The 25,842-nt window shown below is 46.9% G+C and overlaps 1 protein-coding gene across 3 annotated transcripts; it reads right to left on the bottom strand.

Annotated features, from left to right (window-relative positions):
- Positions 1-538: 538 nt before the first annotated feature.
- On the bottom strand, positions 539-23,227 carry CSNK2A1 (casein kinase 2 alpha 1). 3 transcript variants are annotated; one of them, XM_030231454.2, is made up of 14 exons: positions 23,082-23,227; positions 11,181-11,374; positions 10,061-10,172; positions 9,070-9,171; positions 8,598-8,648; positions 7,846-7,905; positions 7,134-7,217; positions 6,627-6,737; positions 5,722-5,823; positions 4,723-4,823; positions 3,865-4,013; positions 2,517-2,603; positions 1,707-1,859; positions 539-878 (listed from the first exon to the last, which is right to left on the bottom strand). In XM_030231454.2, exons 2-13 carry the CDS (start codon positions 11,279-11,281, stop codon positions 1,744-1,746), a joined length of 1,176 nt encoding a protein of 391 aa, XP_030087314.1. In that variant the 5' UTR covers positions 11,282-11,374; positions 23,082-23,227; the 3' UTR covers positions 539-878; positions 1,707-1,743. The 3 variants fall into 3 exon arrangements, with proteins under 3 accessions (XP_030087314.1, XP_030087313.1, XP_018772826.1); XM_030231453.2 differs by having other exon boundaries at positions 539-1,859; XM_018917281.3 differs by lacking the exon at positions 23,082-23,227 and adding an exon at positions 15,496-15,520 and having other exon boundaries at positions 539-1,859.
- Positions 23,228-25,842: the final 2,615 nt, after the last annotated feature.

Raw genomic sequence — 25,842 nt, forward strand, 5'->3', positions numbered from 1 at the left:
TTCTAAAATTAACTAAGCAACGTGGAAGCACATGTCCATCCTCTCCATAGAAGACGAGGGATGGGTGCCTGGGACAGGCAGGAGCTGCAGGCCAAGGCGTCAGCACCCTCTGAGGAAGGCGAAGATCAATGTCCACGGGAACAACTGCTGCAATGGCTTTGGGATGAGAGGTCACTGAAAGGGACAGGTGCTGTTGTGCCTGCAGCCACACCAGCTGAGCCAGCCTAGCATAAGGTGACTGAAAACAAGTCACAGAAATCCAGTGAGTTGCAACAGGCAAACAACTAATAATTGGTTCATCATCTCAATTCCCCACCATCATGGCTGAGACAGAAGAGGAGGGTTTTTTGTTATGGCAAAAGATCCTTCTCCCAGGAAATACTTTGGCTTTGTGACATCTGTGTAAGGCTTCTCTGCACTGCTCCCCATGGGTGTGACAGGAACATGGCCTGCCCAAGGCACATGTCGCTGTCACCACTCCTGTGTCAGTGTATGACCACCCCAGGGAGGCCTCTACACAGGGAACTTAAATCTAACCTCGATAAATAAAACCAAATGTTTATTTACACCAAAGAATTCCAACACTGGATCTTTCACATATGAAGGACAAAGTATATATACACAGCAAGGGGTAGCAGGGCTGTAACAAGGGTGCTTTTCTGTTGTCAATGATAATATTTGTCCACAATTACTGATCTACCATTTCAGTTTAAGTTAACGTCTCCTGGCTCCTTCCTCTCAGTGCATATTTACAAGACTGTGAGGTAACTGGTATTCTCACCACATGGCACGTGAGGGAGGGGATGGTGGGTGAAGATGTGGGATCGGACTTGGCGCAGTCTGATTTTTCCAGCTTTAAGTAGCCACCAGCTCGAAACCTATAGAAACAATTTAAAAACAATATACCCAATAACAAATTAATTCCAGAGATCCAAGCCAAGCAATGGCTGGAAGAACCCTCCATGAGAAAGGGGCTGATGAGAGCAGGGCTTACTCTACAGGAGCACCTGTCTCAGGAGGTGCCAAGGACTCCAACTGGATCAGTAACTTCATTTTTAAGACTAAAATTACATGCAAGGGGTGAGTTAGCATTCTGGTTGACTCCTAAGGAGACATTATCCAATCCAATTAGGGTTTTGGATGCTATCTGCCCTTACTTCTTTTAAGCTTATCCCACCTCTCCCTACTGGAATTGTCTCCTCAGTGTACCCTGGCTGGGACCTATGCAGGACATGGGGTTCAAGTGAGTGGTATTTTAAGAATCCCCTCCCCTGCCTCATGAAGACTTGGTTTGGTAGTCTCTGGTGAACAGCACAATCCCCCAAGGCTTGTGGAGGAATAATGGTGGGAACATGAAGAGAAGAGATTTCCAGCAGGATGCAAGAGCTTGGAAATGCTGTTGATTCATCTTTGTTATTACATGAAGAGTTGTTTTGTTTTTTTGGGAGGGGTGGGGGGGGGGAAAGAAAAACTGTCCAAGAAGTATTCCATCTGTAGGTATTTTCAGGGAATCCCCTGAGTTACGAAAAGTTCAAGTAAAAAAAGAAAAATCAGCCTATAATAATTTTGTATATAATGACTGAACTACTATAAATCCACAAGCAACAGTTCAGACACGGTGTCTCCAAAGCGTTCATCCCCTCCCTTCCCCTGCCAGGCACGAGCTGCGTCCTGAGGAGAGGTGGAGGGGGAAACCTCTTCCCCACCTGACTCAGCTCAGGCAGCAGGAGACAGAGCCCATCACTACTGCTGGGCGCCTGCAGCAGCTGGAACCGGCATCCCCAGGGTGGTGGTGGCAGAGATGACAGGTGAGCCTGCTAGAGGTCCAAGGGGTGAAGGTGTTGGCACTGAAGAAATCCCTGGAAGAGAGACAGGTAAGCAGGAATTAGAGTAAAAACAGCACACTGCTATCCAGGACAGCTTCTGAAGTCAAGGGGGAGCCTTGTGGGTTAGTTGTCTTTTCAGAGCTGCCAAAATAATTAAAGTGAGAAAGATCTGTCACTATTCTCTGCAGCTCTGGGATGGGCACAGATCTGCACACCCCTCAGTGTTACTGATGGGCAGATATGTGGCAGGATCACAGAATGGTTTGGGTTGAAAAGGTAACCTTAAAGCTCCTCTTGTTCCAACCCCCCCTGCCATGGGCAGGGACACCTTCCACTAGACCAGGTTGCCCCAAGCCGTTTTCAACCAGGCCCTAAACAATTTCAGGGATCTGACAGCCACAGCTTCTCTGGGCAGCCTGTGCCAGTGGACTGTCCTTCAAGCTGCTGCCAGAAAATCAACTGCAAAGAACTTCTTAAAATGAGACCAGAAAAACAGGTTAGGCTGCCCAAGGCCTTACTTATCAGACTTTCCCACCCACTTTGCAGCTCTCCTTGCCCTTGTCCCCAATCCTGGGAGATGACCCAAGAACGCCCTGCCTGCTGAACTCTCCGTCCTGGTTCCTCCCCACCCACCCCACACATACAAATTCTTTAGGATCCCAAGCACCAAGGCGAGTTGGCAGAACTGACCTGACATCATGCTCGCACTGCTGACAGGAGTGCTGCCACCCGGCATGTTGGACGAGCCCATCCGAGCCTGGTCTTTCACAATGGGGTCTAGGAAGAGCACACTACCAGTAAGTGCTGTGTTGCCAGAGAGCTGCTGAGGCACACAGACTGCCTGTGGCCTCTGTGCTCAGCCAGTCCTGGCACTCTGCCTGTGCCAAATAACATCAAGCATAATCTATTAAAATACAGACCAATTTCCACCAATGCCAGTGAGAAGCACTTAAGAAGGGACCAAGGTTACATGATATCAGGGAAAATCAGCTAAATTATGTGATTTGGGGTTCAGCAGGACTGTGTGACAGGAAAAGACAAAGGTTATTATGGCAAAGTTGATCTTTCTGTGCTAAGCAACTGTGTAATTGCAGAAAGCCAAACCCAGAATATGGGTGCAGCAAGCAGAAAGATTATCACTGATTACAATCATGTGTCGTGTCTCTATACACATCTTACATCTCTGTGAGCTGTCAGGTGTGTCACTAAAACTTGTCATCCATGAGATGATCACAACTTACTAACTCTTGATTTTCAGCTGCATGTAAATAAGGCTCTCATCTGAACAGGGACAACCCTTTCCTGCCTCCCAGGCCTTCTGTGTCAGACAAGGGAATTCCAAACTTTGCTGAGCTCAGCACTATGTGTATCTTTCTGTGAACACAAGTTAATGAACTGTTTGTCTAGCTTTCACATTCCAAGCTATGGGCTTCTCTAATGCTCATACTTGCAAAACATTTCCCTGGGATTTATCCAACAGGTATAACAAAGATCAACACTCTTAATTACAGGGCAGCTGCTAAAAAAACCCTAAAACCAAACCATTTGAGCAAATATTGACATTATGCATTGTTGCAGCTGCTTCAAACCCCCAGGTATCAGTATCTGTGAAAAACAGCAACCACTTAAAAGCATTTACTAGTGAAAGGAACATTTTTGCTTGCAAAATCAAGACCTGTATACAGCAGTAGTGCTAAGCAATTTAGCAACAGAAGGAGTTAAAACGCCTGTTTATCAACAAACCAGAATTCTCTGGGTTTATCCAAACAGAGGAATCCATGCACACCTGCAGAAAGCAACCCCAAGTCACATGATTTAGGTGACTTTCCTTGATATTACTTGCTGATTCATGGGCCTGACATGGGTACCCAACACTGATTCCCTGGCTGGTGGAGGTGGCACACAGAGACCTCAGCTCCAACACAAATATTTGCAGACCAGGCTTATGATTGTTGCCACTCTCAGCTCCCATCTGCACAAGCCATGGGAACAGAGATTTCCCAGAGGCAGAACTCTCAGGACAGCAGCTGATACTTACAGAAGTAGGGGTGTTCCATGGCTTCTCTTGCTGTGAGTCGTGACTGGTGATCATATCGCAGCAGCTTGTCTAAGAAATCCAGAGCTTCTGGACTCACCAGGTGTTGGTTCTCACTGTGGACAAAGCGCTCCCATCGCTTACGGGAGTGTCTGCAGGAAAACAGACCCAAATCAGGCCAGCCAGGGGACAGCAATGCCAAAATTCACCTTCTTAAGGAGCAAGAGCTGTGACAGATGTCCAGCCCTGAGGGAGGCTGCTGCTCTGTTCAACAGCCACGGGACTGAGACATTCTAGAACATGAAGCAGTGTCACTTTGTCTCCACGCGGTGGCACAGCAGCCACAGCCCCAGCACAGCCACCTCGGCCACCACAGCCCCTGCACGGCCCTGCCATGACCCCAGACAGCAGCAGGACTAATGCTCAGAATGAATTACAGGCCTAAAATTGCAGGTTCTGTCATCTCATCTGCACCCACCATGAGTTCCTTTTATTTTAGTCCCACTATGAGGGGAAAAAAAAATATAAATTCCATCTTTAGCAGCACCTGACTTTCTGCACTCTAGTGCTGAGAAACACCATTTTGCTTTTTTCCCTCCAGACTGAAGAGAGCATTTGCCCTTCATGCTTTCTGCTCCAGTAGCTCCTTTATTGCCTGAATGACATTTAAAAATCTTTCCTCAGGTCCATTTCCATATAAAGGACTATGGAAAGCACTAGCAAAAGGGACCAAAGGCACAAAGTGTCAGTTCTCCAGAATCCTGGCTCCGATTTCTCCCACAAATTTTTGTTCATTTCAAGGTCTGTTGACAAAGCTGTAACTGTCTGGATCTACCAAACAGACTCCAGACCTTGGCTCACCTGCCCAAAATGTCATTGAAACGTGGATCCAGCTCAATGTTGTATTTGTCAATGTAGTCATACAGATCTTCTGTCCCCAGAACCTTTGCTATCCTCACCAGCTGGGAACAAACACAAAAACAAGTCACTGCTGTGAAGGTATGATAATAACAGAGCCTGCCTGAAGATATAGCAGCACATACCCATGGGAGCTGGAACCTGATCCCAGCAGTACGAATCAGAAGCCACAGGGTGAGCCTGTGGCTCTGGATTCCCTGGCCACACAGTCCCAGGCATCAGGAAAATGCCTCCACTCACAGCTGGAGCTCAGTACTCCAAGGCAGCCAGGAGGGAGCCACAGACCCTAAAACTGCTAAACCTGAGACCCTGCAACACTACCTTCCTTAGCAGCATGAAAATATTCAAAACCAACAGAGGGGAAGGCAAGAATAACTGGTCAAAAAAGCAGAAACTCTGGATCTTGCATGTGAAAGGTGAAGCACCACCCCAGAGAGCTCCAGAATAAAGGTTTGAGAATAGAAGGTCCCTGTTCCAGAATATTTGCATGGCAGTCACATGCTGAGCATGTGATAAAGGTTTAAAAATAAAAATTTTGGCCTAAAGGCAACACAACAAAGATTTCAGAATCTGTATAAACCTGTACCAAATTCACAGTTTCTATACAGAGCAGAGGAGAGTGAGTAGTGGCAGGGGCTTTCCACATAACATAACCTCAGGAATAGTCAAACTATGTACTAGAACACACCAGCCTTAATATAACTATTTCTCAGCTTTTCCCAGACACCTACTGAGGAGCTCCTAAGTACAAAGCTCTATAAATCCATTTCTATTTAATTGGTTACATAATCTTGCACACTTGAGAAAAGGAATGTGGCTTCAAACTGAGCTAAGAAGCCATTAGAGAAAGGCTAAAAAATTCTCTGGATGACTCAATAGAAGCCTAAGCAGGAAACCTTCATGGTGCTAAGAGAACAGACATTGTACATGACCAGCTCTCACCTGATCATAGTTGTCATGGCCATGGAAAAATGGCTCCTTTCGGAATATCATACTAGCCAACATGCAACCCAAGCTCCACATATCCAGACTGTAATCATACATCTGTACAAAACCAGAAGGACAATTCAATTTCTAATGAATTAAGCAGAACAGACCTCCAAAACTAACAGGGTTCCCCCACCCCGCCAAGGTGATATGAACACAGCCATGCCATGCTGGAAACAAAATGAACTATCTTCATGTATCTTCATCCCTAAACCACTGTTCAGCTCAGTGTTCCAGTTACTCAAACTGGGATACAGCAATTAGCAGGACAGCAGGTATCCTAATTCCATCCCTGTCTGCCAGGATATTAAAAATCAGAGCTTTCTTCTATTTTCACTGCAGACTCCAATGTTATAAACCACTGAGAAATGTGTGTTGGGAAAGGAACAAACAACAAAAGGTGAGGACTCCCAAGGGTCTACGGACAGGTGAGGATGTGCTTTTTTCCAGAACCAGCATGGTCTGAAAGTCACCAGGAACACTGTGATTTCCATAATGCAAACTGCCATCAGATAAGGGGATGCTTTTATAGCTTAATTTAGAAGTTCATGCAGTACTTGCTGTTCCCACAGGGGCTTTGTTTCATTCCTGTACCTTACTGCAAACACAGCCTTGCTAAAAAAATATTCAACATTTGTGTTCCAAGATCCATAATGATAGTTCTGCAGCTCTTCCTCAGGTCCTGAGACTACTCATTTGTTTCTTTCATTCAGTGGCTTTATGGCCACTGCTTTCTGCCATACATTTTGGAACAGACTGTCTTCAGCTTCAACTCTAGACACCTGGATTTTGGGTTTATTACCTTAAAATGGCACTGACTTTCCATATAAAAGTCAGTAAGAAGTCCTGGTAACTCTTACCTGATAATCTACAAGAAGTTCAGGTCCTTTGAAATATCTGGAAGCCACTCTGACATTGTACTCTTGGCCAGGGTGATAGAATTCAGCCAAACCCCAGTCTATTAGTCTAAGCTAAAAATGGTAGAAAACAAAGAAAAAAGGCTCAAGGGATGCTCCAGCTTACCACTGGCTGAATGACACTGGTGAACTTAGTATGAAGTTAATTTATTAGTCTTTAATTTTCAATTAATATGATCAGAGTGTCTGGTTACATATTCTCCCTAAACCTTATCATCACGCAGTCTAAATAAAATGCCTCTCCTTACAATGCTGCCTGTAGGTTACATGTGACCAAGTAAAGCCTCAAAAAGCAGCACAATATTCTCATTTTACATTTGTCCACACAATTACACAGAGTCCCCCTCAAAGAGGTCTGCTAGCACCTCCACACAGGAGTACCCAAAAGGGATCCCAGTTTGCTAAGAGAAAAGCAGGACACCTCCCTGCCCCCAAGCCACCCCACACTACCTTTCTGTGCTCATGGTCAATCATGACATTGTGAGGTTTGACATCTCTGTGCATGATTCCCATGCTATGGCAGTAATCTAGAGCCTGCAGGTGAAAGGAAACAGATGCTGGAGTCACAAGAATGTCTCAAGTTAAAAATATTCAGAAGTATTTCCACACATATCAAGTCTAACTAGATGATCAGACTGTCCAGTGCTAGATCCTGGACTAGACTCACTGATCACAGAAAATGCTTCTAGAGCCCCCTCCCAAAGAGAGGTCCCAGCAAAATAAGTCTCTTGACTTTACTTCATGTGCTTCCTCATAAAAATTGGAATTTCAGAGTCTCTAAGAGCACAGTTACTAGGCACTAATGATCAACACAAGCCCCCTTTCTCCAGACTTCAAAGGAGAAATTACTTAGTTCAGAAGAATGGATGAAGACATTTGACTCACATTATATCTGAGCACAAAGCCAGCCAGTAACAGCTCACAGTTTTCTTTTTTCAGAGGCTACATGTACTCCTGATTTAGGATTTTAAGGTATCTCAATGTACCAAAATGCTGAAAAACAGATACTGACTTCATATTTTTCTGCCCAATTCTTCCATGGACTCTCCTTCCCTTAGTGATATGATGTTACTATCATCAGTGACATGAAAATCATCTCTACAGGATTAGCTGAGAGTAAATACTAGAAATAAACCAACAAAACAGCAAAACACCAACTTACCTTCAAAATCTCATACATGTAGAATCGAATATCATAATCTGTTAATGTCTGGTATAATTGCTGTGGGACACAAACACATCATGTCAGTGTTTTAACATCCAAAAAATCCCTGTTCTGGGCTCCTGGCAAAATCCAAACACACTTGAAGATACAGTTCAAGTTTCTCAACTTACTCTGATCCCATGCCTGACTCTAATCAGTCTATTCCTCTCCCTTTGCAAATCCCATATACAGTTTACTTCCAGCTCTGTTCAGACAGCACATCCTGGTTCCTGTCACTATCTCCCTCTGGTTGTACCCACCCAGCACAAGCATGATGGATGGCATTGCACAGCCTTTCTTCTTCTGAGGCAGGTCAGTATGAAAGGACCAAGAAACATTTAAATCCCCATTCCCAGGAGTATGGAAGGCCACAGAAACAGCTGTCCACATTTAAAGTGCTTCCAATAAATAGTTGTACACATAAATGCCAAATGCCTCAAAAACACAGGCACTGATGGGCCACAAAGTAACAGATTCATTTGCTCCCAAGATTAAATATCTCTTGGAATCTGCATTCTCATCTTGTAACTTTTGTGGCAAAATGGTACTGATAGGCTAATTACAAACTTCTGTCCCAACTGCATTTACCTTTAAAAGCATTTCCTATGCTGGAAGGAATGCCCGTCCTATGTACTTGCCTTTCCCCACAAAGACAGTACGAGTGGTTTTCAAACACAAAAAAAAAAGAGAAGTCACATCCTGTACTGTACCTTAAAGTCTGTGTTGTTTACATGTTCAAAAACCAGAGCAGGTGTTCGAGACTGAAACAGGAAAAAAAAGTATTCAGCCATGTTAAGTTATGTTTTCACTTAGGATAATGAATTGCATCTTTTTTTTTCTACTAAAACTACACAAAATCCCTCTGCCTTGGACATATTTATGATTCCCCTCAGACAGAGAGAGCAGAGTCTAAGCCCACAGCCTCCAGCAGCACTGTTTGCAGAGTGAATTAACTTGTCTCAGCTCACTGGTATCTCTTCCTCACAGAGTGAGGGGCTGGAGGGACCTGTGGGGGAAGGGCCCACTAAAAGAAGTTTATCAGATTAAGAGCTGATCTGATCAGTCAATTCAAAAGCAGGATTTAAGAGCAAGGCAAAACAAAAAGCCAGGTCAGAGCTGAAATCAAACAGAGCAACTTCAGCCTTAACCCCAGTGTACCCCTTGAGTTTCTCCCTTACTCACCACAGGATCTTTTACTATATCTGCAAGAGTGATTATATTGGGACCGCCTCGCAAGTTCTCTAAGATCTTGATTTCACGCTTGATTTTCTTCTTTTTAACAGGCTGAAGAATAAAAACCCAAAGTGTAAGATAAAGCCCTGCAGTAAAGTGAGACTAATAGCTCAACAGCCAGATGACAACACCCAGGTGACTGCAGATCAGCAAAATATATTGAAACATTTGCAATTTAACCTGAGTATGCATCACACCAGTAAGGGCTCAAATATCTGCTGTCTCCTTTCTAACCACACAACTCTGACAGCTACAGACAATAATTCCAAGTGAAGGAGATGCTGGAAGATGGCATTTTTTAAAAAAGCCCTCTGAACATAATCTGATAGGCCAAGAGGAAATGGCCTCAAGTAATGCCAGGAAAAATTTCTTCACAGAAAGGGTTGGGTTGTCAATACCTGGAACAGGCTGCTCCAGTGGTGAGGACACCATCCTTTAACAGATTTAAAAGATGTGGAACCTGGGGACATGAATGCTGGGGTGTTGACTGGACTTCATGATCTCTGAGTGCTTTTCCAACCCTAACAGTTTTGTGATACTCCAAGACTTCTTAACTGGCATGTGGCAAAAGTTTAACCATGAGAAGTCCGTGGGCTATTGGAAGGTCACTAAATGAAGGCCAAGGCCATGACAGCTTGCCAGGACACCAGCACTTAGAGAAGCTGAGAATTTTGTAGTCAGCTGTTGAAATGTTGCTTAGTTCCAAGTGAAAAGGTGTTGCACATCAGGGCTTCTTTAAGACAGAGCCTAATTCCTTACAGGCAGAGATCTGACTTAACTGCAGAGCTTATATCAGGAGGCTCAAAATCACGGCCTGTTTCACTGAGTGACACTCCAAAGCCAGGCTTTAAGGATTTCAGTTTTAGAACATCAAAAAGCCCTTTCTGGCCTCCTGATCACCTCAAGACAGATTTTATCTTTTGCCCAATCCCCAGCTCACCTTGAGAATTTTAACAACTACTTTTTCGTTATTTGTAATGTTGATGGCTTCAAATACTTCACTGTATTTGCCTCGGCCTAATTTTCGAACTAGCTGGTAGTCATCTTGATTTCTGTGGAGAGAAAAGGTTAGAGTTCCAAAGGGCTCAGTCATTTCCATCACAATTTATAAACTGCTCCTTAACCACTGCCTTGCTTCACAGACAAAGGGGATTAACTAGTGCCTTACTTCTCCTGAACCAGATGATTTAAGAACTAGGAGAGAAACAGGGAGCTTCTATTTGCCCAAGACAGATTCAATCCAAGAGTATGGATTGAAAGCCCAGCTATGTATTTCAGCATTAGCAAACTTGAACTATCCTTTCTCTCTATATTTGGAAGCTCCATTTTTCCTTGTATAATGCTGGTAAAATTTGACAAAGCCGGTACGAAGGAAAATCTAAGTGCAAGGCTGTTTAAAAACAGTCTGGGCACAAAGCAGGACTTATGCTCAGACAACTGTGTACATTCCAGAAACTGGGAACTGCACAGCTGAGGGCAGAACTCTGTCTGGGCCCTCCAAATCCCAGCAGGAACGCAGAGCTATGAACCTGCCACCACTGCTGTCTGATTCTGGGACACTTTAGTCATGAGCTCAATTTAGACACCTCCTTCCTTCAAAGAGAGGCAGCCATGTCTTTTCCAGGCACTTGCAGAGAGCTGAGCAACAAGTCATAAAATAGCATGTACCTATTTAAGTCTTTGGAGTTTCTTCACTTATCCAAGTCAGCAGCAACTTCAGTTTGAAACTCTTTTCATTTCTTTTCAGCCCTGCACTCAGGACTGGATTGTTTCAGAAATAGATTTTCTTCCCTCTGAGAGGGGATGTTTCTCAACTACCTGGCAAAACTTCTTCAGACTTTTAAGGAAGCTGCTATAAATGTTCTTCCACAACTGGGAATTTAAAAGTTTGGTAAGAAATGTTTTTTTGAAGAGAAGTTGTGATCCTTTCCCTTGCCATCTGCCAAGAAGCGTGGAAAAGCCTCACGCAGCATAGTTGCCTGAACTCCCCAAGTACCACTACACAGGATCCACAGGGACTGATCCTGGTGCAGGGACATCCAGAGGCAGCCCAGACTTACCCCCACTCAACAACGTGAGACTCATAGTCCCAGTACTCCCGGGGTCTGTGTGTGTTCACATCCGTGTAAACTCTGGCCCTGCTCGGCACGGGTCCCGACATATCAGACAGCTTGGCAGGCGGAAGCGAGATGTGAAATCAGAGGCGACCTGGTCTGCAGTGCTGACAGAGGAGAAAGGCCTCAGATTCCTCCACCTGCAGAGAGAACATAAACCAGAGGTTAAATTCTCAAGGTACTTCATAAGTGTTTAAGTTAATCATTAAAAGCTGCTGCAAAGGCTGGAGTCTGCCCAGCCACAGGCCTGGGATTTCTTGAAAGCCATTTGTCTGCTCTCCCTCACACAGGACTGGTTCCTAGCAAACCAACATGCTGAGATGGTAATTTTCAGCACCTTGTTTCCAGCTGCTGGTTGTAGAGGTAACTTTCCAGAAGGAAAGAATGCCATGTGCTCTGTATCTGCAGACAGATCCCCTTCTTTCGACTGCAGACTGAAAGCAACAGCTACAGGCTGCACTCGCACGCCCATCACAAGTCTTGGGCCATCCAATGTAACAAAATCAACTCTGCTGGGATGGAAACCAGCTTTAGTAACAACTTCCTGCAGTCAAAGCATTAAATTTGACTGTCCAAAAGACAGCAGCATCTGTGTTGGATTATGATGCTTTATTCAAACATGAAAGAAATGCACTGGTGCAAGGGTCTGAAGATGTTCCTTTGCATTCTGCTTGCCCAAAGTACCTCCAATCCTTCCTCCTTCCAAGGCAATTTTTGCAAAGCTTCTTATAAGTTTCATTGAGACTGGTCAAAGTCACTCAAAAGAAAGTTACTCTATGCCAGAGACAAACACTGTATCTCTACCCTATATGTCTGAATACTTTATCATCCAGATCTGAATATTTAGGACAGCAGTAATTCACTGCAGTTTTGTATCAATATTGTCCTACCCAAGATAAATGTGGTGCTTTCACATATCTCAAATCTTTCACAAGGGGAAGTTAACACCTTTTTAGATGTTTAAATACAAGAATCCCCATGTCAGCTTTCAAAATAACTTTTAAGAAAGGGAGCTGTACTGGAGCAGGGAAGAGCATTGTTTGGTGTGTAGCAGCACGTGGCAGGGCCATACAGCCCTGTGTGTGCGCTGGAACAGTGGGCAACACTGTTATCTAAACTAATACACTTATTTGCTGTGCCAGTCTTATCCCTTCAGAGAAAATGGGCAACTGCCAGCCTGCAGAAGGAAGTAACAGCCCCATTAATCACACATTAATGAGAAAGACCAAGAAATCTGCTTGGAGCAATTGGCTTAAGCTACTGGGACACGTCACAACAGAAGAAAACTCTAGAAGCAAAATCCTGCTCTACAGGCAAAGTCCTGTTGTTATTTGAGGTCTGCAGCAATTCAGCTCCTGTGAGTACCCAGCAAGACCCTCTGGCTGTGAAGATGGCGGAGGACCTCGGGGACACGGGTCTGATGTCCTTCACTGTGTCATACAACCTGACCAGCAGCTGGTCCTGCTTCCAGAGGCAGAACAGCATGCAAGGGCTCTCAGACATGGACAAAGCCTCCTTAGGTGGGACAAAGCTCAGCACTGGGATATTTTTTGACCTACTGACACACAAAGGATGTGGTGGCAGCTTGAGGTAGACAGGGTTGCAGTAATCCAGTCCAAAGGGTAAACAGGGACACAGCACTACCCCAAAATCCACTATGGAAGGGTGACTGAGGCCTTAGACCCATAAAAGGAGGATGAGGCACTTCAGCTGTGTGTCCAGCTAATGGAAGAATACGAAGCATTCCTCAAAATATAATAAGTCTATTCCTAGATAAAATGCTAGTCCTCTCACAAAATACAATTTCAGAAGATGAGGCAGCAATCATCTAAGACCTCAAAGCATTTATGTGGCATGACTCAGACACTTAGAAATTAGATGTCCCCAGGCATTACTAGAGCATTCAAGTTTACTAGAACAGTTTAGTACAGTGAAATTTATTAGATTTCAAAGTTCAATCGCTGTGTTTGTTTCTTCTCACTCCCTGTGCTTCTAGCAGGAGATGCACTGGCCCATTTCCTCTGCCCAATACTTCCTGTGAAGGAATTAACTGAACTCATACATGTCTCAGATGACTTAGCAATTTTAATTTTTCAGCACAATCCAGTATAAATAAAGCACACGTGACTGCTCCCCTCACCCAGCTTAGCAAGATCAGCACAAAAAAAAAGAAAAATCAATCATGTTATCTAAAGATAGATCAAATTTCACAGTGGCTATTTTTTGTCACGTAGCTCTAGCCTAGCTCAAGCAGCACATTGTAACAGGCTGCTCAGAGAAGGGCTTTTTCAGGAAATCATCAACTGCAGCTTCTAAGAATGGCACACAATGTCTATTTACGAGGGTAGGTATTATTGTCTACTATTCTTTACACAGGAAGGGGAGAGAATCTGCACAGATAACTAAATTTTAAAGCAAACAGAGTTACAGACATACACAAACTTACCCTGCCTGAAAGCTGCTCACTCTCTGCTCAAAATTGCAGAGGAATTTGTATAGATTTCTGCCTTCAATACCCCTGGAGGGGGATTATTTTGCACTGGATCCAAGCTCTTTGGCAGAAGGGAATGACACAAATAAGGACAGATAATGGGGACAGGTGTTGACATGCAAGCATCAGTTGAGCCTGCAGTTTTAAAGCAGAAAAATCTGCAGTATGAGCAGCGATTGCACTTAGAGAATGGCCCTGAGCTTCTTATAAAGGATGAGTTCTATTTCTGCAGAATCCAAACAAATTTTGTCATTTATTAATTCCTGCATTGATGACAGAATCATAGAATAATTTATATTGGGAGAGTCTGCTCAACACCACCTAATCAAAGTAGATGTGGTGAGATCAGGGTCCAGCCTTGAGCATCTCCAGAAACAACATTAAAATTTTAATTTCTTTGGTAGAGAAGTCTTTAACTAGGAAACAATCATGAGCTTTTAGGCAATGTACCAGAAGTCACAAAGAGAGGAAGACAAAGCTCCCAACCGCAGTCTGACAAGCTGTACACTGCCAAGGCCGCCTGCCTGTGCAAGGACACAGAGCAGGGCTTCTCAATCAGCCCCTGTGGTGACACCCCTTGGACAGATATCACCCAAAAGGGCTCACATGACAGCTACAGCAAAGGAACACCACACCAGAGTTTCACTGTTGGCTTCTCCCACACAGGCCTGTCCCCAAAAATGCCGTTGGGAGTATCAATAAACAGATAATTAGCTGATTTCTTACACAGCAGCCTTATCAAGAGGAACCCTGTTCATCCCAGACAAGAACAGAGCCAAACACAGCTCCTGTCCTGCTGACAGAATCCAGTGAAGTACCCAGAGCCCCAGCCCAGAGACAAATAACTGTGCTGCCATCATATAGGAATTTTTTAACTGGAAGGCCTACTAATTAAAAAAGATCAGTTCTTAGAAGTTTAAATTCTTTTAACAGTAGCCTGTTGCCTGAACAGCTTGGCAAGCTTAGACATTTTGTGCCTAAAGTTCAATAAAAAGGTAAAAAGCCTCTCAGTGTTTGACTCTGATTTTTAAAACATTTTAATCTAAACTGGTTACAAACCTTCTCAGTTTTAAAAAGGGATGTTATCATCCTTACAATGCATTCTAATTCTAAGGGCAAAAAAGCCCCCACGGAGAATTTGATAATTTGTGAAGTTTCCATACTTCTGGCACCTACTCCAATTAGTACAGGAATTTCCTACACCTTCTGTCCTTCCAGATGCATGCACTTAGAGCAAGTAGCAACAAAACACAGCTAAGAAATCCATGCAGATTAGTTTCTGAGAAACACACCTACTTCGCCTCTAGTAAAATTTGCCCTTTTTTTTTTTTTAGTTCAGAAAAACTGAGATACTGGAATGACTTTTTTTTCTTCTTTTAAATGGAAATGTTCTTGGCATGGAACCTCTCTAAAGCAGTCACTCATTCAGAACTTAAAACCTATGAAGTTGCCCCAGTATGATGCAGCACTTATAAAGGCTCCCAGTGAGCTGAAAGCCAAGAGCTTCCCAGAAGACTGGTGTCCCAAGGAACTCACAAGTGCTATCCAAGTGATGACCTTTGTGGATAAGGTTTGGAGTATAAATAATGTACCCAAGAACACAAACACCGCTTGACACTGGCTTCCCTGTGGATTGCTGTTAACAGCATGCCTTGCCCTCAGTGTGAACACTATATTGCCTGGAAGATCCAAGTTCATCCAGACAGAGTGGAGTGAACCCAGAAAACCTTGTTCAACACCACATAAACCTGGTTATTCCCGATGACCCACCTGAACTCTGCTTCAGTGAGCCCACAGCAGTCCCAAAGGAGCAAAACAGGTCCTGAAATGCAGCAAGCTGAACTTGAACAGCCAAGAAAACATTTCTGTAGCATTATGAATTCCACACAAGCTCACCTTCCTCTTGAGGAGAAAGCAAAGTGGACAGATTGGCCAAACAGGTCTAGAGCCTTTCCTCTCACTTCTACTTTCCCCATTTAAGCTCATTACAGTGGTGATTGTGCCAGCCTAAGACTGTAAACAGGCTGAGACAGCAGCGGGTTTGTTGCGAGAGAAGAAAAGCTCTGTCAGTGGAGAAGAGCAGAATTACAGCACAGAGTCTGGAATCGAAAGGTTATTCACCTTCTTTTATCTACAACTGCAAGTGAGATGTTACCTTTCACAGCAGAAAGCTTAAACCAAGTCTCTAAAATCATGAGTGTAAAATGTGATTTGATAGGGTGAGCAAGAATTACAATTATCAGATAAAATTGTTGATAATTTCCTTCACATAGCCCTGAAATCCTCCCAGGGAAGTGCACTTGCTCCTTCAGAGTTTGGAGAATATTTAATACTGGAGAAACACTGAAATTAAAAAATCAAGATATGCCTAAATATTACAGTACTGCCTGCTGGCAGTCAACATCAATCAACACCCAGCTTACTTTTAAAAGAAATAATAGTAATCAACTCCATTTAAAAATAAGCTCTATCTCTCAAAAGAAACCTGATTTGTGTGTTCTCATGATGCTGAAACTTCAGCAATGCAAGTATGGAACAATGACCTCCAGAAGTCCCTTGCAACCTATATTTTTCTACGATTTTACAGCTAAAATAGAAACAAGCCTGGATTAACAAAATTGACATTTTATATCCTTTCCTGAAGATCATTTCCCTACTAAAGGGACACATCGACAGAAAAGCAGATTTTAAAATATGAGTTAAAAAAAAAAGCTTAGGTTCAAAATCAAACTTTTCTCTGGGCATTGTTTTGGAACAGCACAGTCTGATTTAACTGCATTTTCCACTAAAATTATTTTCCAGATTTCTTTTAAATATCTGGTTGTATCTGACTGTAGAGAAATAACAAAAGATAACGTAATGACCTCAACATTCCCTTAAGAAAGAAACATGAACTGTTGTGATTAATTCAAAACAAGACAGGGCCAGTCTGCAGGGAAAGCAGTCGACAGGTTTAGTTATACTGGAAGAAACATCTTGGAGTAATTCTGCACTAGAAATATCCTAAATTTAGATTGGCTCTTCCTACATCAGCTCCACTGATTCCTCTCTCAATTCCTCACGATTCTTGCCAATGAAGAAGTCATCCTCTGTAATGAGGATCACAATCTATATGGAAGCCACAGGAATGGTTTTACTGTAACTCCATGTTTTATGATACTCTTCAGTCTTGGGGAAAACTTCACTGTCCCACTTTCCCACCTCAGAAAGCAGCGTGTAACATGTCTGTCACCCTCCAGGATGCCCTGGCAGTGGCTGTGGTGTCACACACTCTCCTGGCAGAAGGTGTGTCATGCTTTGTCTTCCTTTTCGTTCAGATCTCTAAAAGCTGAATTTTAGCAGAGCTCACATAAACCCTCTATGGGTCTCCAGCATCTCAGCCTGGTTGGACACCTGTCCCTTGCCAAACATCAGTGTTGACAACAGCACATGGACCTGGGGCAGAACACTGGGATCACCTCCAGCAGCAGCAACAGGCATTTTATGCAGACAATTCCCCAAGATCACCAACACTATTATTTTCAGAGCTAAGTTAGTCAACAGCACATGGAGCAAAGGGAAAGACCCCAAAACACAAAGAACCCAAAGCTGACCTTGGGTGAGGCCATGTAGCCACATAGGGCAGCAACATCAGCAAGACACCCAAGCCCCAGCAGCTGAGTGCAGGCTCTGCCTCTTTCCCATGCCTGCAGCTTCTGCCACCACTCCCAGCACCCATAAACCCAGCGGATATCCTCAGTGCCAGTGCCAAGGACTCCTGACACAGCCCGACAAAAATGGCTGCAATATAACCAGGCACTGCCAAACCAACTTGTCTGCACACACACACCAAACAGAAACCAACAACAAAACTCTTCTGCTTGAACCTCTTCCCCAAACTGACAGTTCAGGCTGAGCAGGGAGTACAGGAAAGGCAGGGGGGATTTTCTTTGGAGGAATATCCCTTCAGGTCTGCCCTAAAGCCAAAGCAATACTTCAACAGGAAGCAGTTCCTTTTTCTTCCAAGAGTACTAACAAAACTAAATCTCCTACTGCTGGAGCTTTGGACAATATTCCAGTTACCAAAACTACAGTTTCTGAGACCCCAGCAACACTAGGGAACTCTTCCTGGAGGCTCACAAAGGTGAATGTTTCAGCAGCTCTATAAGCTGACATCAGGTTCCACTGGCAGCATCCTCTGGAAAGTTCTACCTCCCTAATTGCTGCTAAGTGACAGAGTTGTTTTCCTCATTAATTAGTAGGCACAGAGTACTGCCAGGACAATCATTCAGCTGATTTGACTCCTATGGGTCATGTACAGAGAGGGATTTAGGCAGAACTCAGAAAACTGAACTATACCAACCATCTGTAAAAGTTACAGCTTTAATTGATCTGATCATGCAACTCCTAAAGGCAGGAACAATTACCAGAGCCAAAGGATAAACTACAGGATACTGCCTGTAACTATTTCTTCAGGAAATCCCTATGATCAGCTGTTCCATGGAGCAGGCAATGCACTACAAACCATCTCTAACCCTCAGCCAGCATCAAGCAGGCTCAGCAAGAGGCACCCGGTGCAAAACCCTGCCAGCAAGTAAAGCTCTGACATAATTCTCTAAAAATTTATCATTATTAACACAAGATGAAACTAGCTACCACCATTCCAAGAATCAAATGGAAAAAAACTCCAGCTATTAAACTCCAGCAATCAACACTCTCCTTCATACCTTACAAGCCCCCAGTAAAGCCATTGTGCCAAAAATCGTAACTTAATTTGTAAGCTCAGTTAAAATTAATCTAGATGCTGCAGAGTGAGGAACAAGCCCTCTTTTTCCTTCTGGAGTACAACCAAGCGTGGAAGAAAGGCTGGAATTCAACAGCACATTGGTAACAGAGAAACCTGTGAAAAAGGCTGCAAGAGAAGGAACACTGCAGGAGCTCTTGCTTTTCTAGACTGGAAATTAATTTGTTGTGCGCGTCCACGCTCATCCATTTTCTGAACACTAAAAATAAAGACTTTCTGACAACTCACATGCACATGTGCAAATATGCTTTGAGAAAATGCCTTCTCCAAAGGCTTTGGTTACAACAGGGAGAGGCACCTTTTCAGCTCCCTGGACATACAAGAGGATTTGGGGCCACTTTTTCCCACCACAGGAAGATTTTTCCCACCCAGGGAAAGCAAGTTCTGGCACATAATGCTGTATTAGCACGCTGGATTCTCCCTGAACTTGGCTTAATTAAAAGAGAACTAATTTAGCCTTTGGTTGTTCCAGAAGGTGCAAGGGCAGAGCCTACTTCTCTGCAAAAACAGAGTGAGTAACTTCAATTTTCTAGGTCTGCTGTTAACACTTCAGACTATCCAATGGGAAACCTGCAGCCAAACTCTTGCCTTGACTCAAAGTTGTTTTCCATCTAGCACACAATTTATTCACCACTCACATGAAATAAATTGCCATAATATGATGCAGCCATTGCACAGGCAGGAGCTGGATAGCCTGCTTTAGAAACCCTGTAAACGGTAATATTTTACCTCCCTGTAAATGGTAATATTAATTAAAAAATAGAACTCAGTAAGGAGGACATAACCTAAATCTCAGAACTCAACTCCATGGAAAATTAAAATTATTAAAGTTGTAACCTTCCAAATGTGAGTCTGTGGTGGTACCAAGTCCACAAAGAACTCCAAGCTTCCCTTTTGCTCTTCAGCCTTCCAAAGCAGCAGCATGAAATGGGTAATAAAACCATTTGTCCAAAACAGGAGCAGATGAGATTTGGGCCAGGCTCATGTTGCTGCTTCTCTACTGGACTCCTAACCAGAAAATATCCATGAACCACTGATCCCATGACCACATCAACAATCCCGCTTTTCATCAATCTTTTCTGCTTGTAAGCTTGGCACCTTGATGGAAAAAGGGGCCAAAAACCAGCTTGGAAGAACTCTACATTCAGCAACAGCACTAAGACCAGCTCAAAAAGCTGCAGCCTCCTCTTCCAAACAGTTTTTTCAGGTTCAAAGGAGAACTCCCTTTCTCCAATTACATTCTGTAAATTCCAGGGAAGTCAGCTCTTGGAAGCCCCTGGAAGGAGTTATTCAAGCTTAGAAAAATTATCCAAGAGCTGTCTTGCAGCAAATGTTTGTAGCCAGACTTAAGTCAAGGCAGTGTTTCCTGATCTTAAAATCTTGGGGTTTTTTTCCCCTCTCAAGACCCTTATGGAGCAATAAGATCTAAGATGGCAACAATCTCATGCAAAGAGTTCTAAAACAGTTATCTTAATGTAAGCAATTCCATAATGGAGCAACGGTGGAGGTGACAGGTCTGGTAACCCAGAAATAAATCCCTGCCTCTTCAGAAATGTGACACTAAATTAATCACACCACCACAATGTCACCCATTTGCTTCTCCTGTCTTCCTTTCCCTTATTCCTCAGAGGACATGAGGAAAGACAAAGAGAAAATTAGTTCTGTAAGGAGAAAATGGAGAAGAACTGAAATGGAAGTGTAAGGACACCCACCATTTAATAAAATTGGGAAAAGCTGAGTACATGTCCCTTTTATCAGAGCAGAAAGTTTCTTTCTCTACAACCCCACAAATCTATAACCACCTTTCAACATCTTTTACACCCTGAGAGTCCTACTTCCAACACATTCCATGCTGATGAACCTAATCTGCATTACTTGAAAATGCCCCAAATATCAAACTCTAAGTCTTTCCATGTCTCACTGTCAAGAAATGGCATTTTACCAAGTCTATTCCTAATCCCAGGTTTGCATCTTCATTCTCACATCTCACCAGCTTTTTTCAAGCAAACAAGTACCATTAACTGCCCCTGCACAAACCTCAACAACCTTAATGTCATGCAACATTCCATGATCCAATTTCCTCCACATTTGCTAGAACCTACTGCCAATTCTATTATCACTTTTCCAAAGAGCCATATTCCCAACATCCAACAAACCTCACTTTCCCTCAATCAATGAAACCAAGAGCCCTGTCAAACAAAGAAAACCTATTCTGACCCTCCCACTTGGAAGTGTCTGCTTTCTCCTCCAACATCTACCTCTCACCACATCTGCCCATGCTCTGTGCCTCACCCAGGCACATCACCCAGATCTTCAGCTGCTTGAGTTTTTGCTTCTTTGCTGCAGCCAAAGACAAGACTATGTTCCCTTCCTCAACCCTGCTTCAACTCCCTGTAGGCAGCAGCTGACTGGCCAAGCTCTCTGCTCTGAGTCCAGGACATGCACACCCAACTCTACCACCACACACACTGGGAACAAGACAGCAAATTTCACTAGCACTAGAAATTATGTTACCAGGTATTGACATAAATCACTAGAGAAAGGTGAAATAATGGAAACTTCTCCCCATTGGCAAGAGGAAAGGAAAGGATCACTGCCTACCACCAAAGATGGACATTCTTCATGCTCACGGAAAGGTCTGGACCTTTACAATTACAATTGTACAATGTCTGGCCCTTTACAGTTGCAATTTACCTTCCTTGTCTGGAGTCACCCAAAGAGAACAGGGATTGCAGCCACAAGGCACAGGCAGATCTGCTGAGTGCAGAGCATTGCCTGCCCTGTACCTGGGATCAGACATCCCAATCCCAGTTTCCATCTTCCAGTTACAGACACGGCATGTCTCCACAAAGCCTGTGCTGTAGGAAATGGAACATTACCCTAATCCCAGTTTTAGGGCTAATTAAGGAACTGATAAAGCTTCACACTTTCCCCAAATCTTGCCTTGAGTCTTCCCAACCTCACTCTCTCCTCTCCCAGCAGAAACTTTGCCCTTTTCTACATCACACCAAACCAGCAACCACAGGATGAGCGATTCCTCTGCCCCAGCTGATGATGCACCCAGAATCCACCCTGGATTCACATCCAACACCCAGGCTGGCTGGCAGGATGGCACAAGCCCCAACTCCGAATAATTTGAGCAATTCTTTTTCAGAAAAGAGAGTGTGTTCAAAGAACAAAGAAATCACTCCCAGCCCCAAGCAGAAATGCTGGGTGACCACTTGCTTTCCTCTGAACAGCTGCCACTGTGCCCAGTCCCCTCTGGCAGGGGCTCTTCCCGACCCATTTGGGGGGTGCACCCAGGATTGAGCTCTCATGAGGAGCCAGGTGAGCACATGGCACAGCCCTCTCCAGGGACATGTGCCCAGTTTCAAAGCCTGGCACCAGGATCAGTGCAAGAGCAGCTCCCCAAGGCCCCAGCCCAGGGTCAGGTTTGAGCAACACAAATCCCAAATCATGAGACCCCTCTCAGGGGTACCAGGGGCTGGAAGTGACCCACAAAGATCACTGAGACCAACTCCTGGCCCTGCACAGGACACCCCAGCAATCCCACCCTGTGCCTAAGAACCTTGTCCAAATGCTCCTTGAACTCTGTCAGGCTTGGGGCCATTATCACTGCCCTGGGGAGCCTGTTTCAGTCTCCATCCACCCTCTGGGTGAAAAACCTTTTCCTAATATCCAACCTAAACCACCTGCACAGAGCTACATGTCACTCCCCCAAGTCCTGCAACCGATCACCCGCGACCACAGATCAGTGCCTGCCCCTCCACTTTGCTTAAATATTCACAATCCAAACTTTATTTGTTTTACCTAAACCCCCAGTAAGAAAAAATTAAAAGATCTGTCACACACGGGGTTCCACAATCTTATCTTACCCCTCGCTTACAAACCACATTTTAACAACAGACACACTGCTCTCGGTCCCAAGGCACAATTAACTAAATTACACCGGGGGCAAGACTGACCACCACTGTTTCCACAGACTGGTGTGGAAAGCCGTGAGAACGACCTTCCCCTCCACCCAGAAAGGCCCAGAACGGAGTCCCTGCGCAGCCGGGGGTGGCAGAGAGCACTAACAGGCCTCTCCATACCCCTCCGCATCTCCCCGCTTCTCCGGGCAGGGCGGGGAAGAGGCAAGATCGAGCAATTTAAGTAAATAACACCTACACGGCCCGAAGGTGCGAGCTGGGAGAGCTGGGGGAGGGGACGGCTCCCGTTCCGCGGGGCTCTGCCCTTCCTGCGAGGCCGAGGGCGGCCCCGCACCGGGCTGGGGACAGCGGGGCGGCCCCTCCACCGCCCCTGCCCGCTCCCCCCGGGGACTCGGAGCCCCTCCGAGGGCAGCAGGCAGCGGGCCGTGCCCTTTCCGCCGCACCGGACCCGCCCGCTCTGCCCGCTCCCCCTCAGCGCCGCCGCGGCCCCACTCTCCTGAGGGGCAGCCGCGGCCCCCCGGCCCACACCGCGCCCGCGGCGGGGGGGCGGAGGAGCTCAGGAGGCGCAGCGGCGCCTCCCCCCCGCCGCCCGCTCCGCCCGCCACCGCCGCGGGGCCCCGCTTGGGCGCCGGAGCCGCCGGTACCTGGCGCGGCCGCTACCGCCGCCGCCGCCGCCGCACACAGACAATATGGCGGAGGCACAAGGCTCGGCCGCCGCCGCAGGGACCAGAGCGAGGCGCGCCGGAAACGGAAACCGCGCGGGCCCCGCCACGCGCGGCGGGGGCGTGCGCAGAGAAGGGTGGAGCACGCCGCGGGGGGCTATGGGAGTTGTAGTCCACGGTGGTGGCAGCGGCGTGAGAAGGGCACGGGTTTCTTCCCGCTCCGTGTCCAGATGTGTCCCCGTGAATCGCGGGAAGGTGGCGGGGTCCGTGTCGGGCTCTGCAGGGCAGGCGAGAGGCCCGACCGTGAGCGGTGGCCGCTTGGGCCCAGCCACTCTGCGGGGCTGTGTGCAGAACCCGCCGCCAGGGGGCGACTGTGGCCTGCGGAGGTGCCCCGGTACCGGCACTGCCCCCGGCCCCTTCATCGGCCCTGGTACCGGTCCTTGCCCCGGTCTTTCCCACGCCCTTCCACGGTCCTCTCCTGGCCCTTACACAGCCCTGTCCCTGTCGTTCTTCAGCCCTTCTCTGACCCTTCTATCAGCCCTTTCCCAGCCCTTCCACCGGCCCGGCCCCGGCCCTCCCAGACCCCGGGGCCGCCGCAGAGCTGTGGGGTCACGCCCGGCATGTGGGCGCTGTTCATGGAAGGGGCTTATCCCTCTGCTGAGCCGGCAGCCAGGCCAGCGACCAGGCCAAGCCTTGACCTAGTCCAGCGCCCCGTGACCTTTTCTCCCTGCCTTTCACCTTTTGAGCCCAATTTCTTGCCGTGCAGCCCAGGACATCACTTTTTCCCCAAAGGACTGGCTGGAGCCAATGGTCCACCAACCAATCTGGCACAGGATGAGCTGGGGGAGACCCCGAGGTGGGAGGAAAGGCATCCAGGTTCAGCCTGAAGATGAGCAGGAGCCTGGGCTCATGGCATGCTCGGACTAGGGCTAGCTGGGGACATGCAGCTCTGGGCTGGTCACCGTCCTCCCACGTCCAGGCTCTGGCTCGAGCTGTGAGCCAGCCTGGAGGGGAAGGGGTTGTGCTGACCTATGTCTGCACCCCTATGACCCCCCCCTCTGCCCCAGATCTCCCCATGCCCTTCAAAAGGAAGCCAGCCTAGCCCCCCCTCACCTCGACCTCATGGACAGCTAAGCACGGCCAGGCTTCGCCCCACTTCCCTCCCGGTGTGGGAGTCTCCCCCAGGGGAGGCCGCTGGCCCAAAGCTCGCAGCCCCTCACCCCGGGTCACTCCCATTAGGTAAAGGAGCAGCTCGTCCTGGCGGGGGTATCTCCCTCTCGCGCTTTCCTTGTATTGTACGGGCCTGGGTCATCGAGGAAATCTTACAGGTCCTTCTGCTGCCGAGTGGTCACGGGGGAAGCCCGGCCCCCTTCCCCCCATTGTCAGCGGCCGGGCCGTATCCTCGCTCCAAGCCCCGGCCCCTAAAAATAGCTCTTTGTCAGGCAATTGTTCCGACACCTTCGCGGCGGCATTGACGTGGGCCGGAGCGGGAGAGCGGTGGGGTAGGTGGAGGGGAAGGGCTGGAGGTCCCCCCTGGGAGCACTCTGAGGATTTGCCGCTGATAACGGCCCCTGTTGTGGGGAAATGGGCTCCCGGCGAGAGGCACGGTGCCGAAGGCCTTCCCGTGCCGCTGCTGCCCGCTGGTCACCTCTCCCCCACCTGCCCGAGCCTCCTGCCAGCCCCACACCACCCTGAATCACCAAGCAGGGGAAGAGTCTCCCCAGGGCACAGGGGGGGATGGAGCCCTCCCAAGATCCCAGTTCAGATCCTGCAGGGTGGGGTCAAGCCCTGATGCCACCAAACCGGCTCCCTAGGCTGTCCCTGCCCTGTTCACCTCATTGGGGCTAGGGCAGGCAGGGGCACCCCTGTGGGCATGGGGCTGCTGGTGTGTGGGAAGGCCACATTTTGAAGGGTTTAAGGCCATCCCTGAGCATCTGCAGGCATTCCCTGCAGTGAGACCTTTTCCCGTCCCCTCTTAGAGCCCCATCTCCAACCACGGTGCTTGTTTGATTGAGTGTGGGCCCTGCCGTGGGATCCCAGGGAAGCGGCACCACTGCAGGGCTCGTGCTGGGAAAGGGGCTGTGCAATGGAGACATCCTGAGACAGCCCCCTCCCTTGTCATCCCCTGCCACCCACTGCCAGCTGAAGGTGACAACTCCCCAGGGCCCTCTCCTGCCCAGCCACCCCAGCTGCAGAAATAGGATTTTATTTCCCATGAAGAGGTTTGGATTAAAATAACCTCCTGGCCCAGATCCCTTTTTTCTGATGTGGCTGGAGATTTTTGCCCACAGCCCTGCTGGGTATCCAAACCTTGACCCTCCAGGCTGCTGTCCCCATAGTGGAGACATGCCTGTCCTCTGCCTGGCCTTCATGGACATATCCCTCTCTCAGCTATGCTTCGCCTCGCTGACTCAGAGCCTCTGGCCCTGCTCACCTGCTGTCCACAGGCTGAGCTGAGCCCCCAGGGCTGCTGGCCGTGGGGCAGGGCACAGGGCGAGCCCTGCTCTGATTACCCCCAGCATTTTTTCCTTTTTCTTCCTTAATTTACTGAGGGCTAAATCCAAATATTACAACTTCCCCTCCGCGCCGCTGGTTACGCAGGCGGCCCCGGCCGGGCATTGTCTTATTGTTTGCAGAGGGAAGCTCCAGCGGGAGATTAACCTGGCGTTCACCCCGCGCCACAGCCTCACACCCTGTCCCTGCTGCAGGGCCTGTATCCCCAGGGACCCCAGCTGGCACGAGG

The sequence above is a fragment of the Serinus canaria genome, chromosome 20 (assembly GCF_022539315.1).
Source record: "Serinus canaria isolate serCan28SL12 chromosome 20, serCan2020, whole genome shotgun sequence".
NCBI lineage: Eukaryota > Metazoa > Chordata > Aves > Passeriformes > Fringillidae > Serinus > Serinus canaria.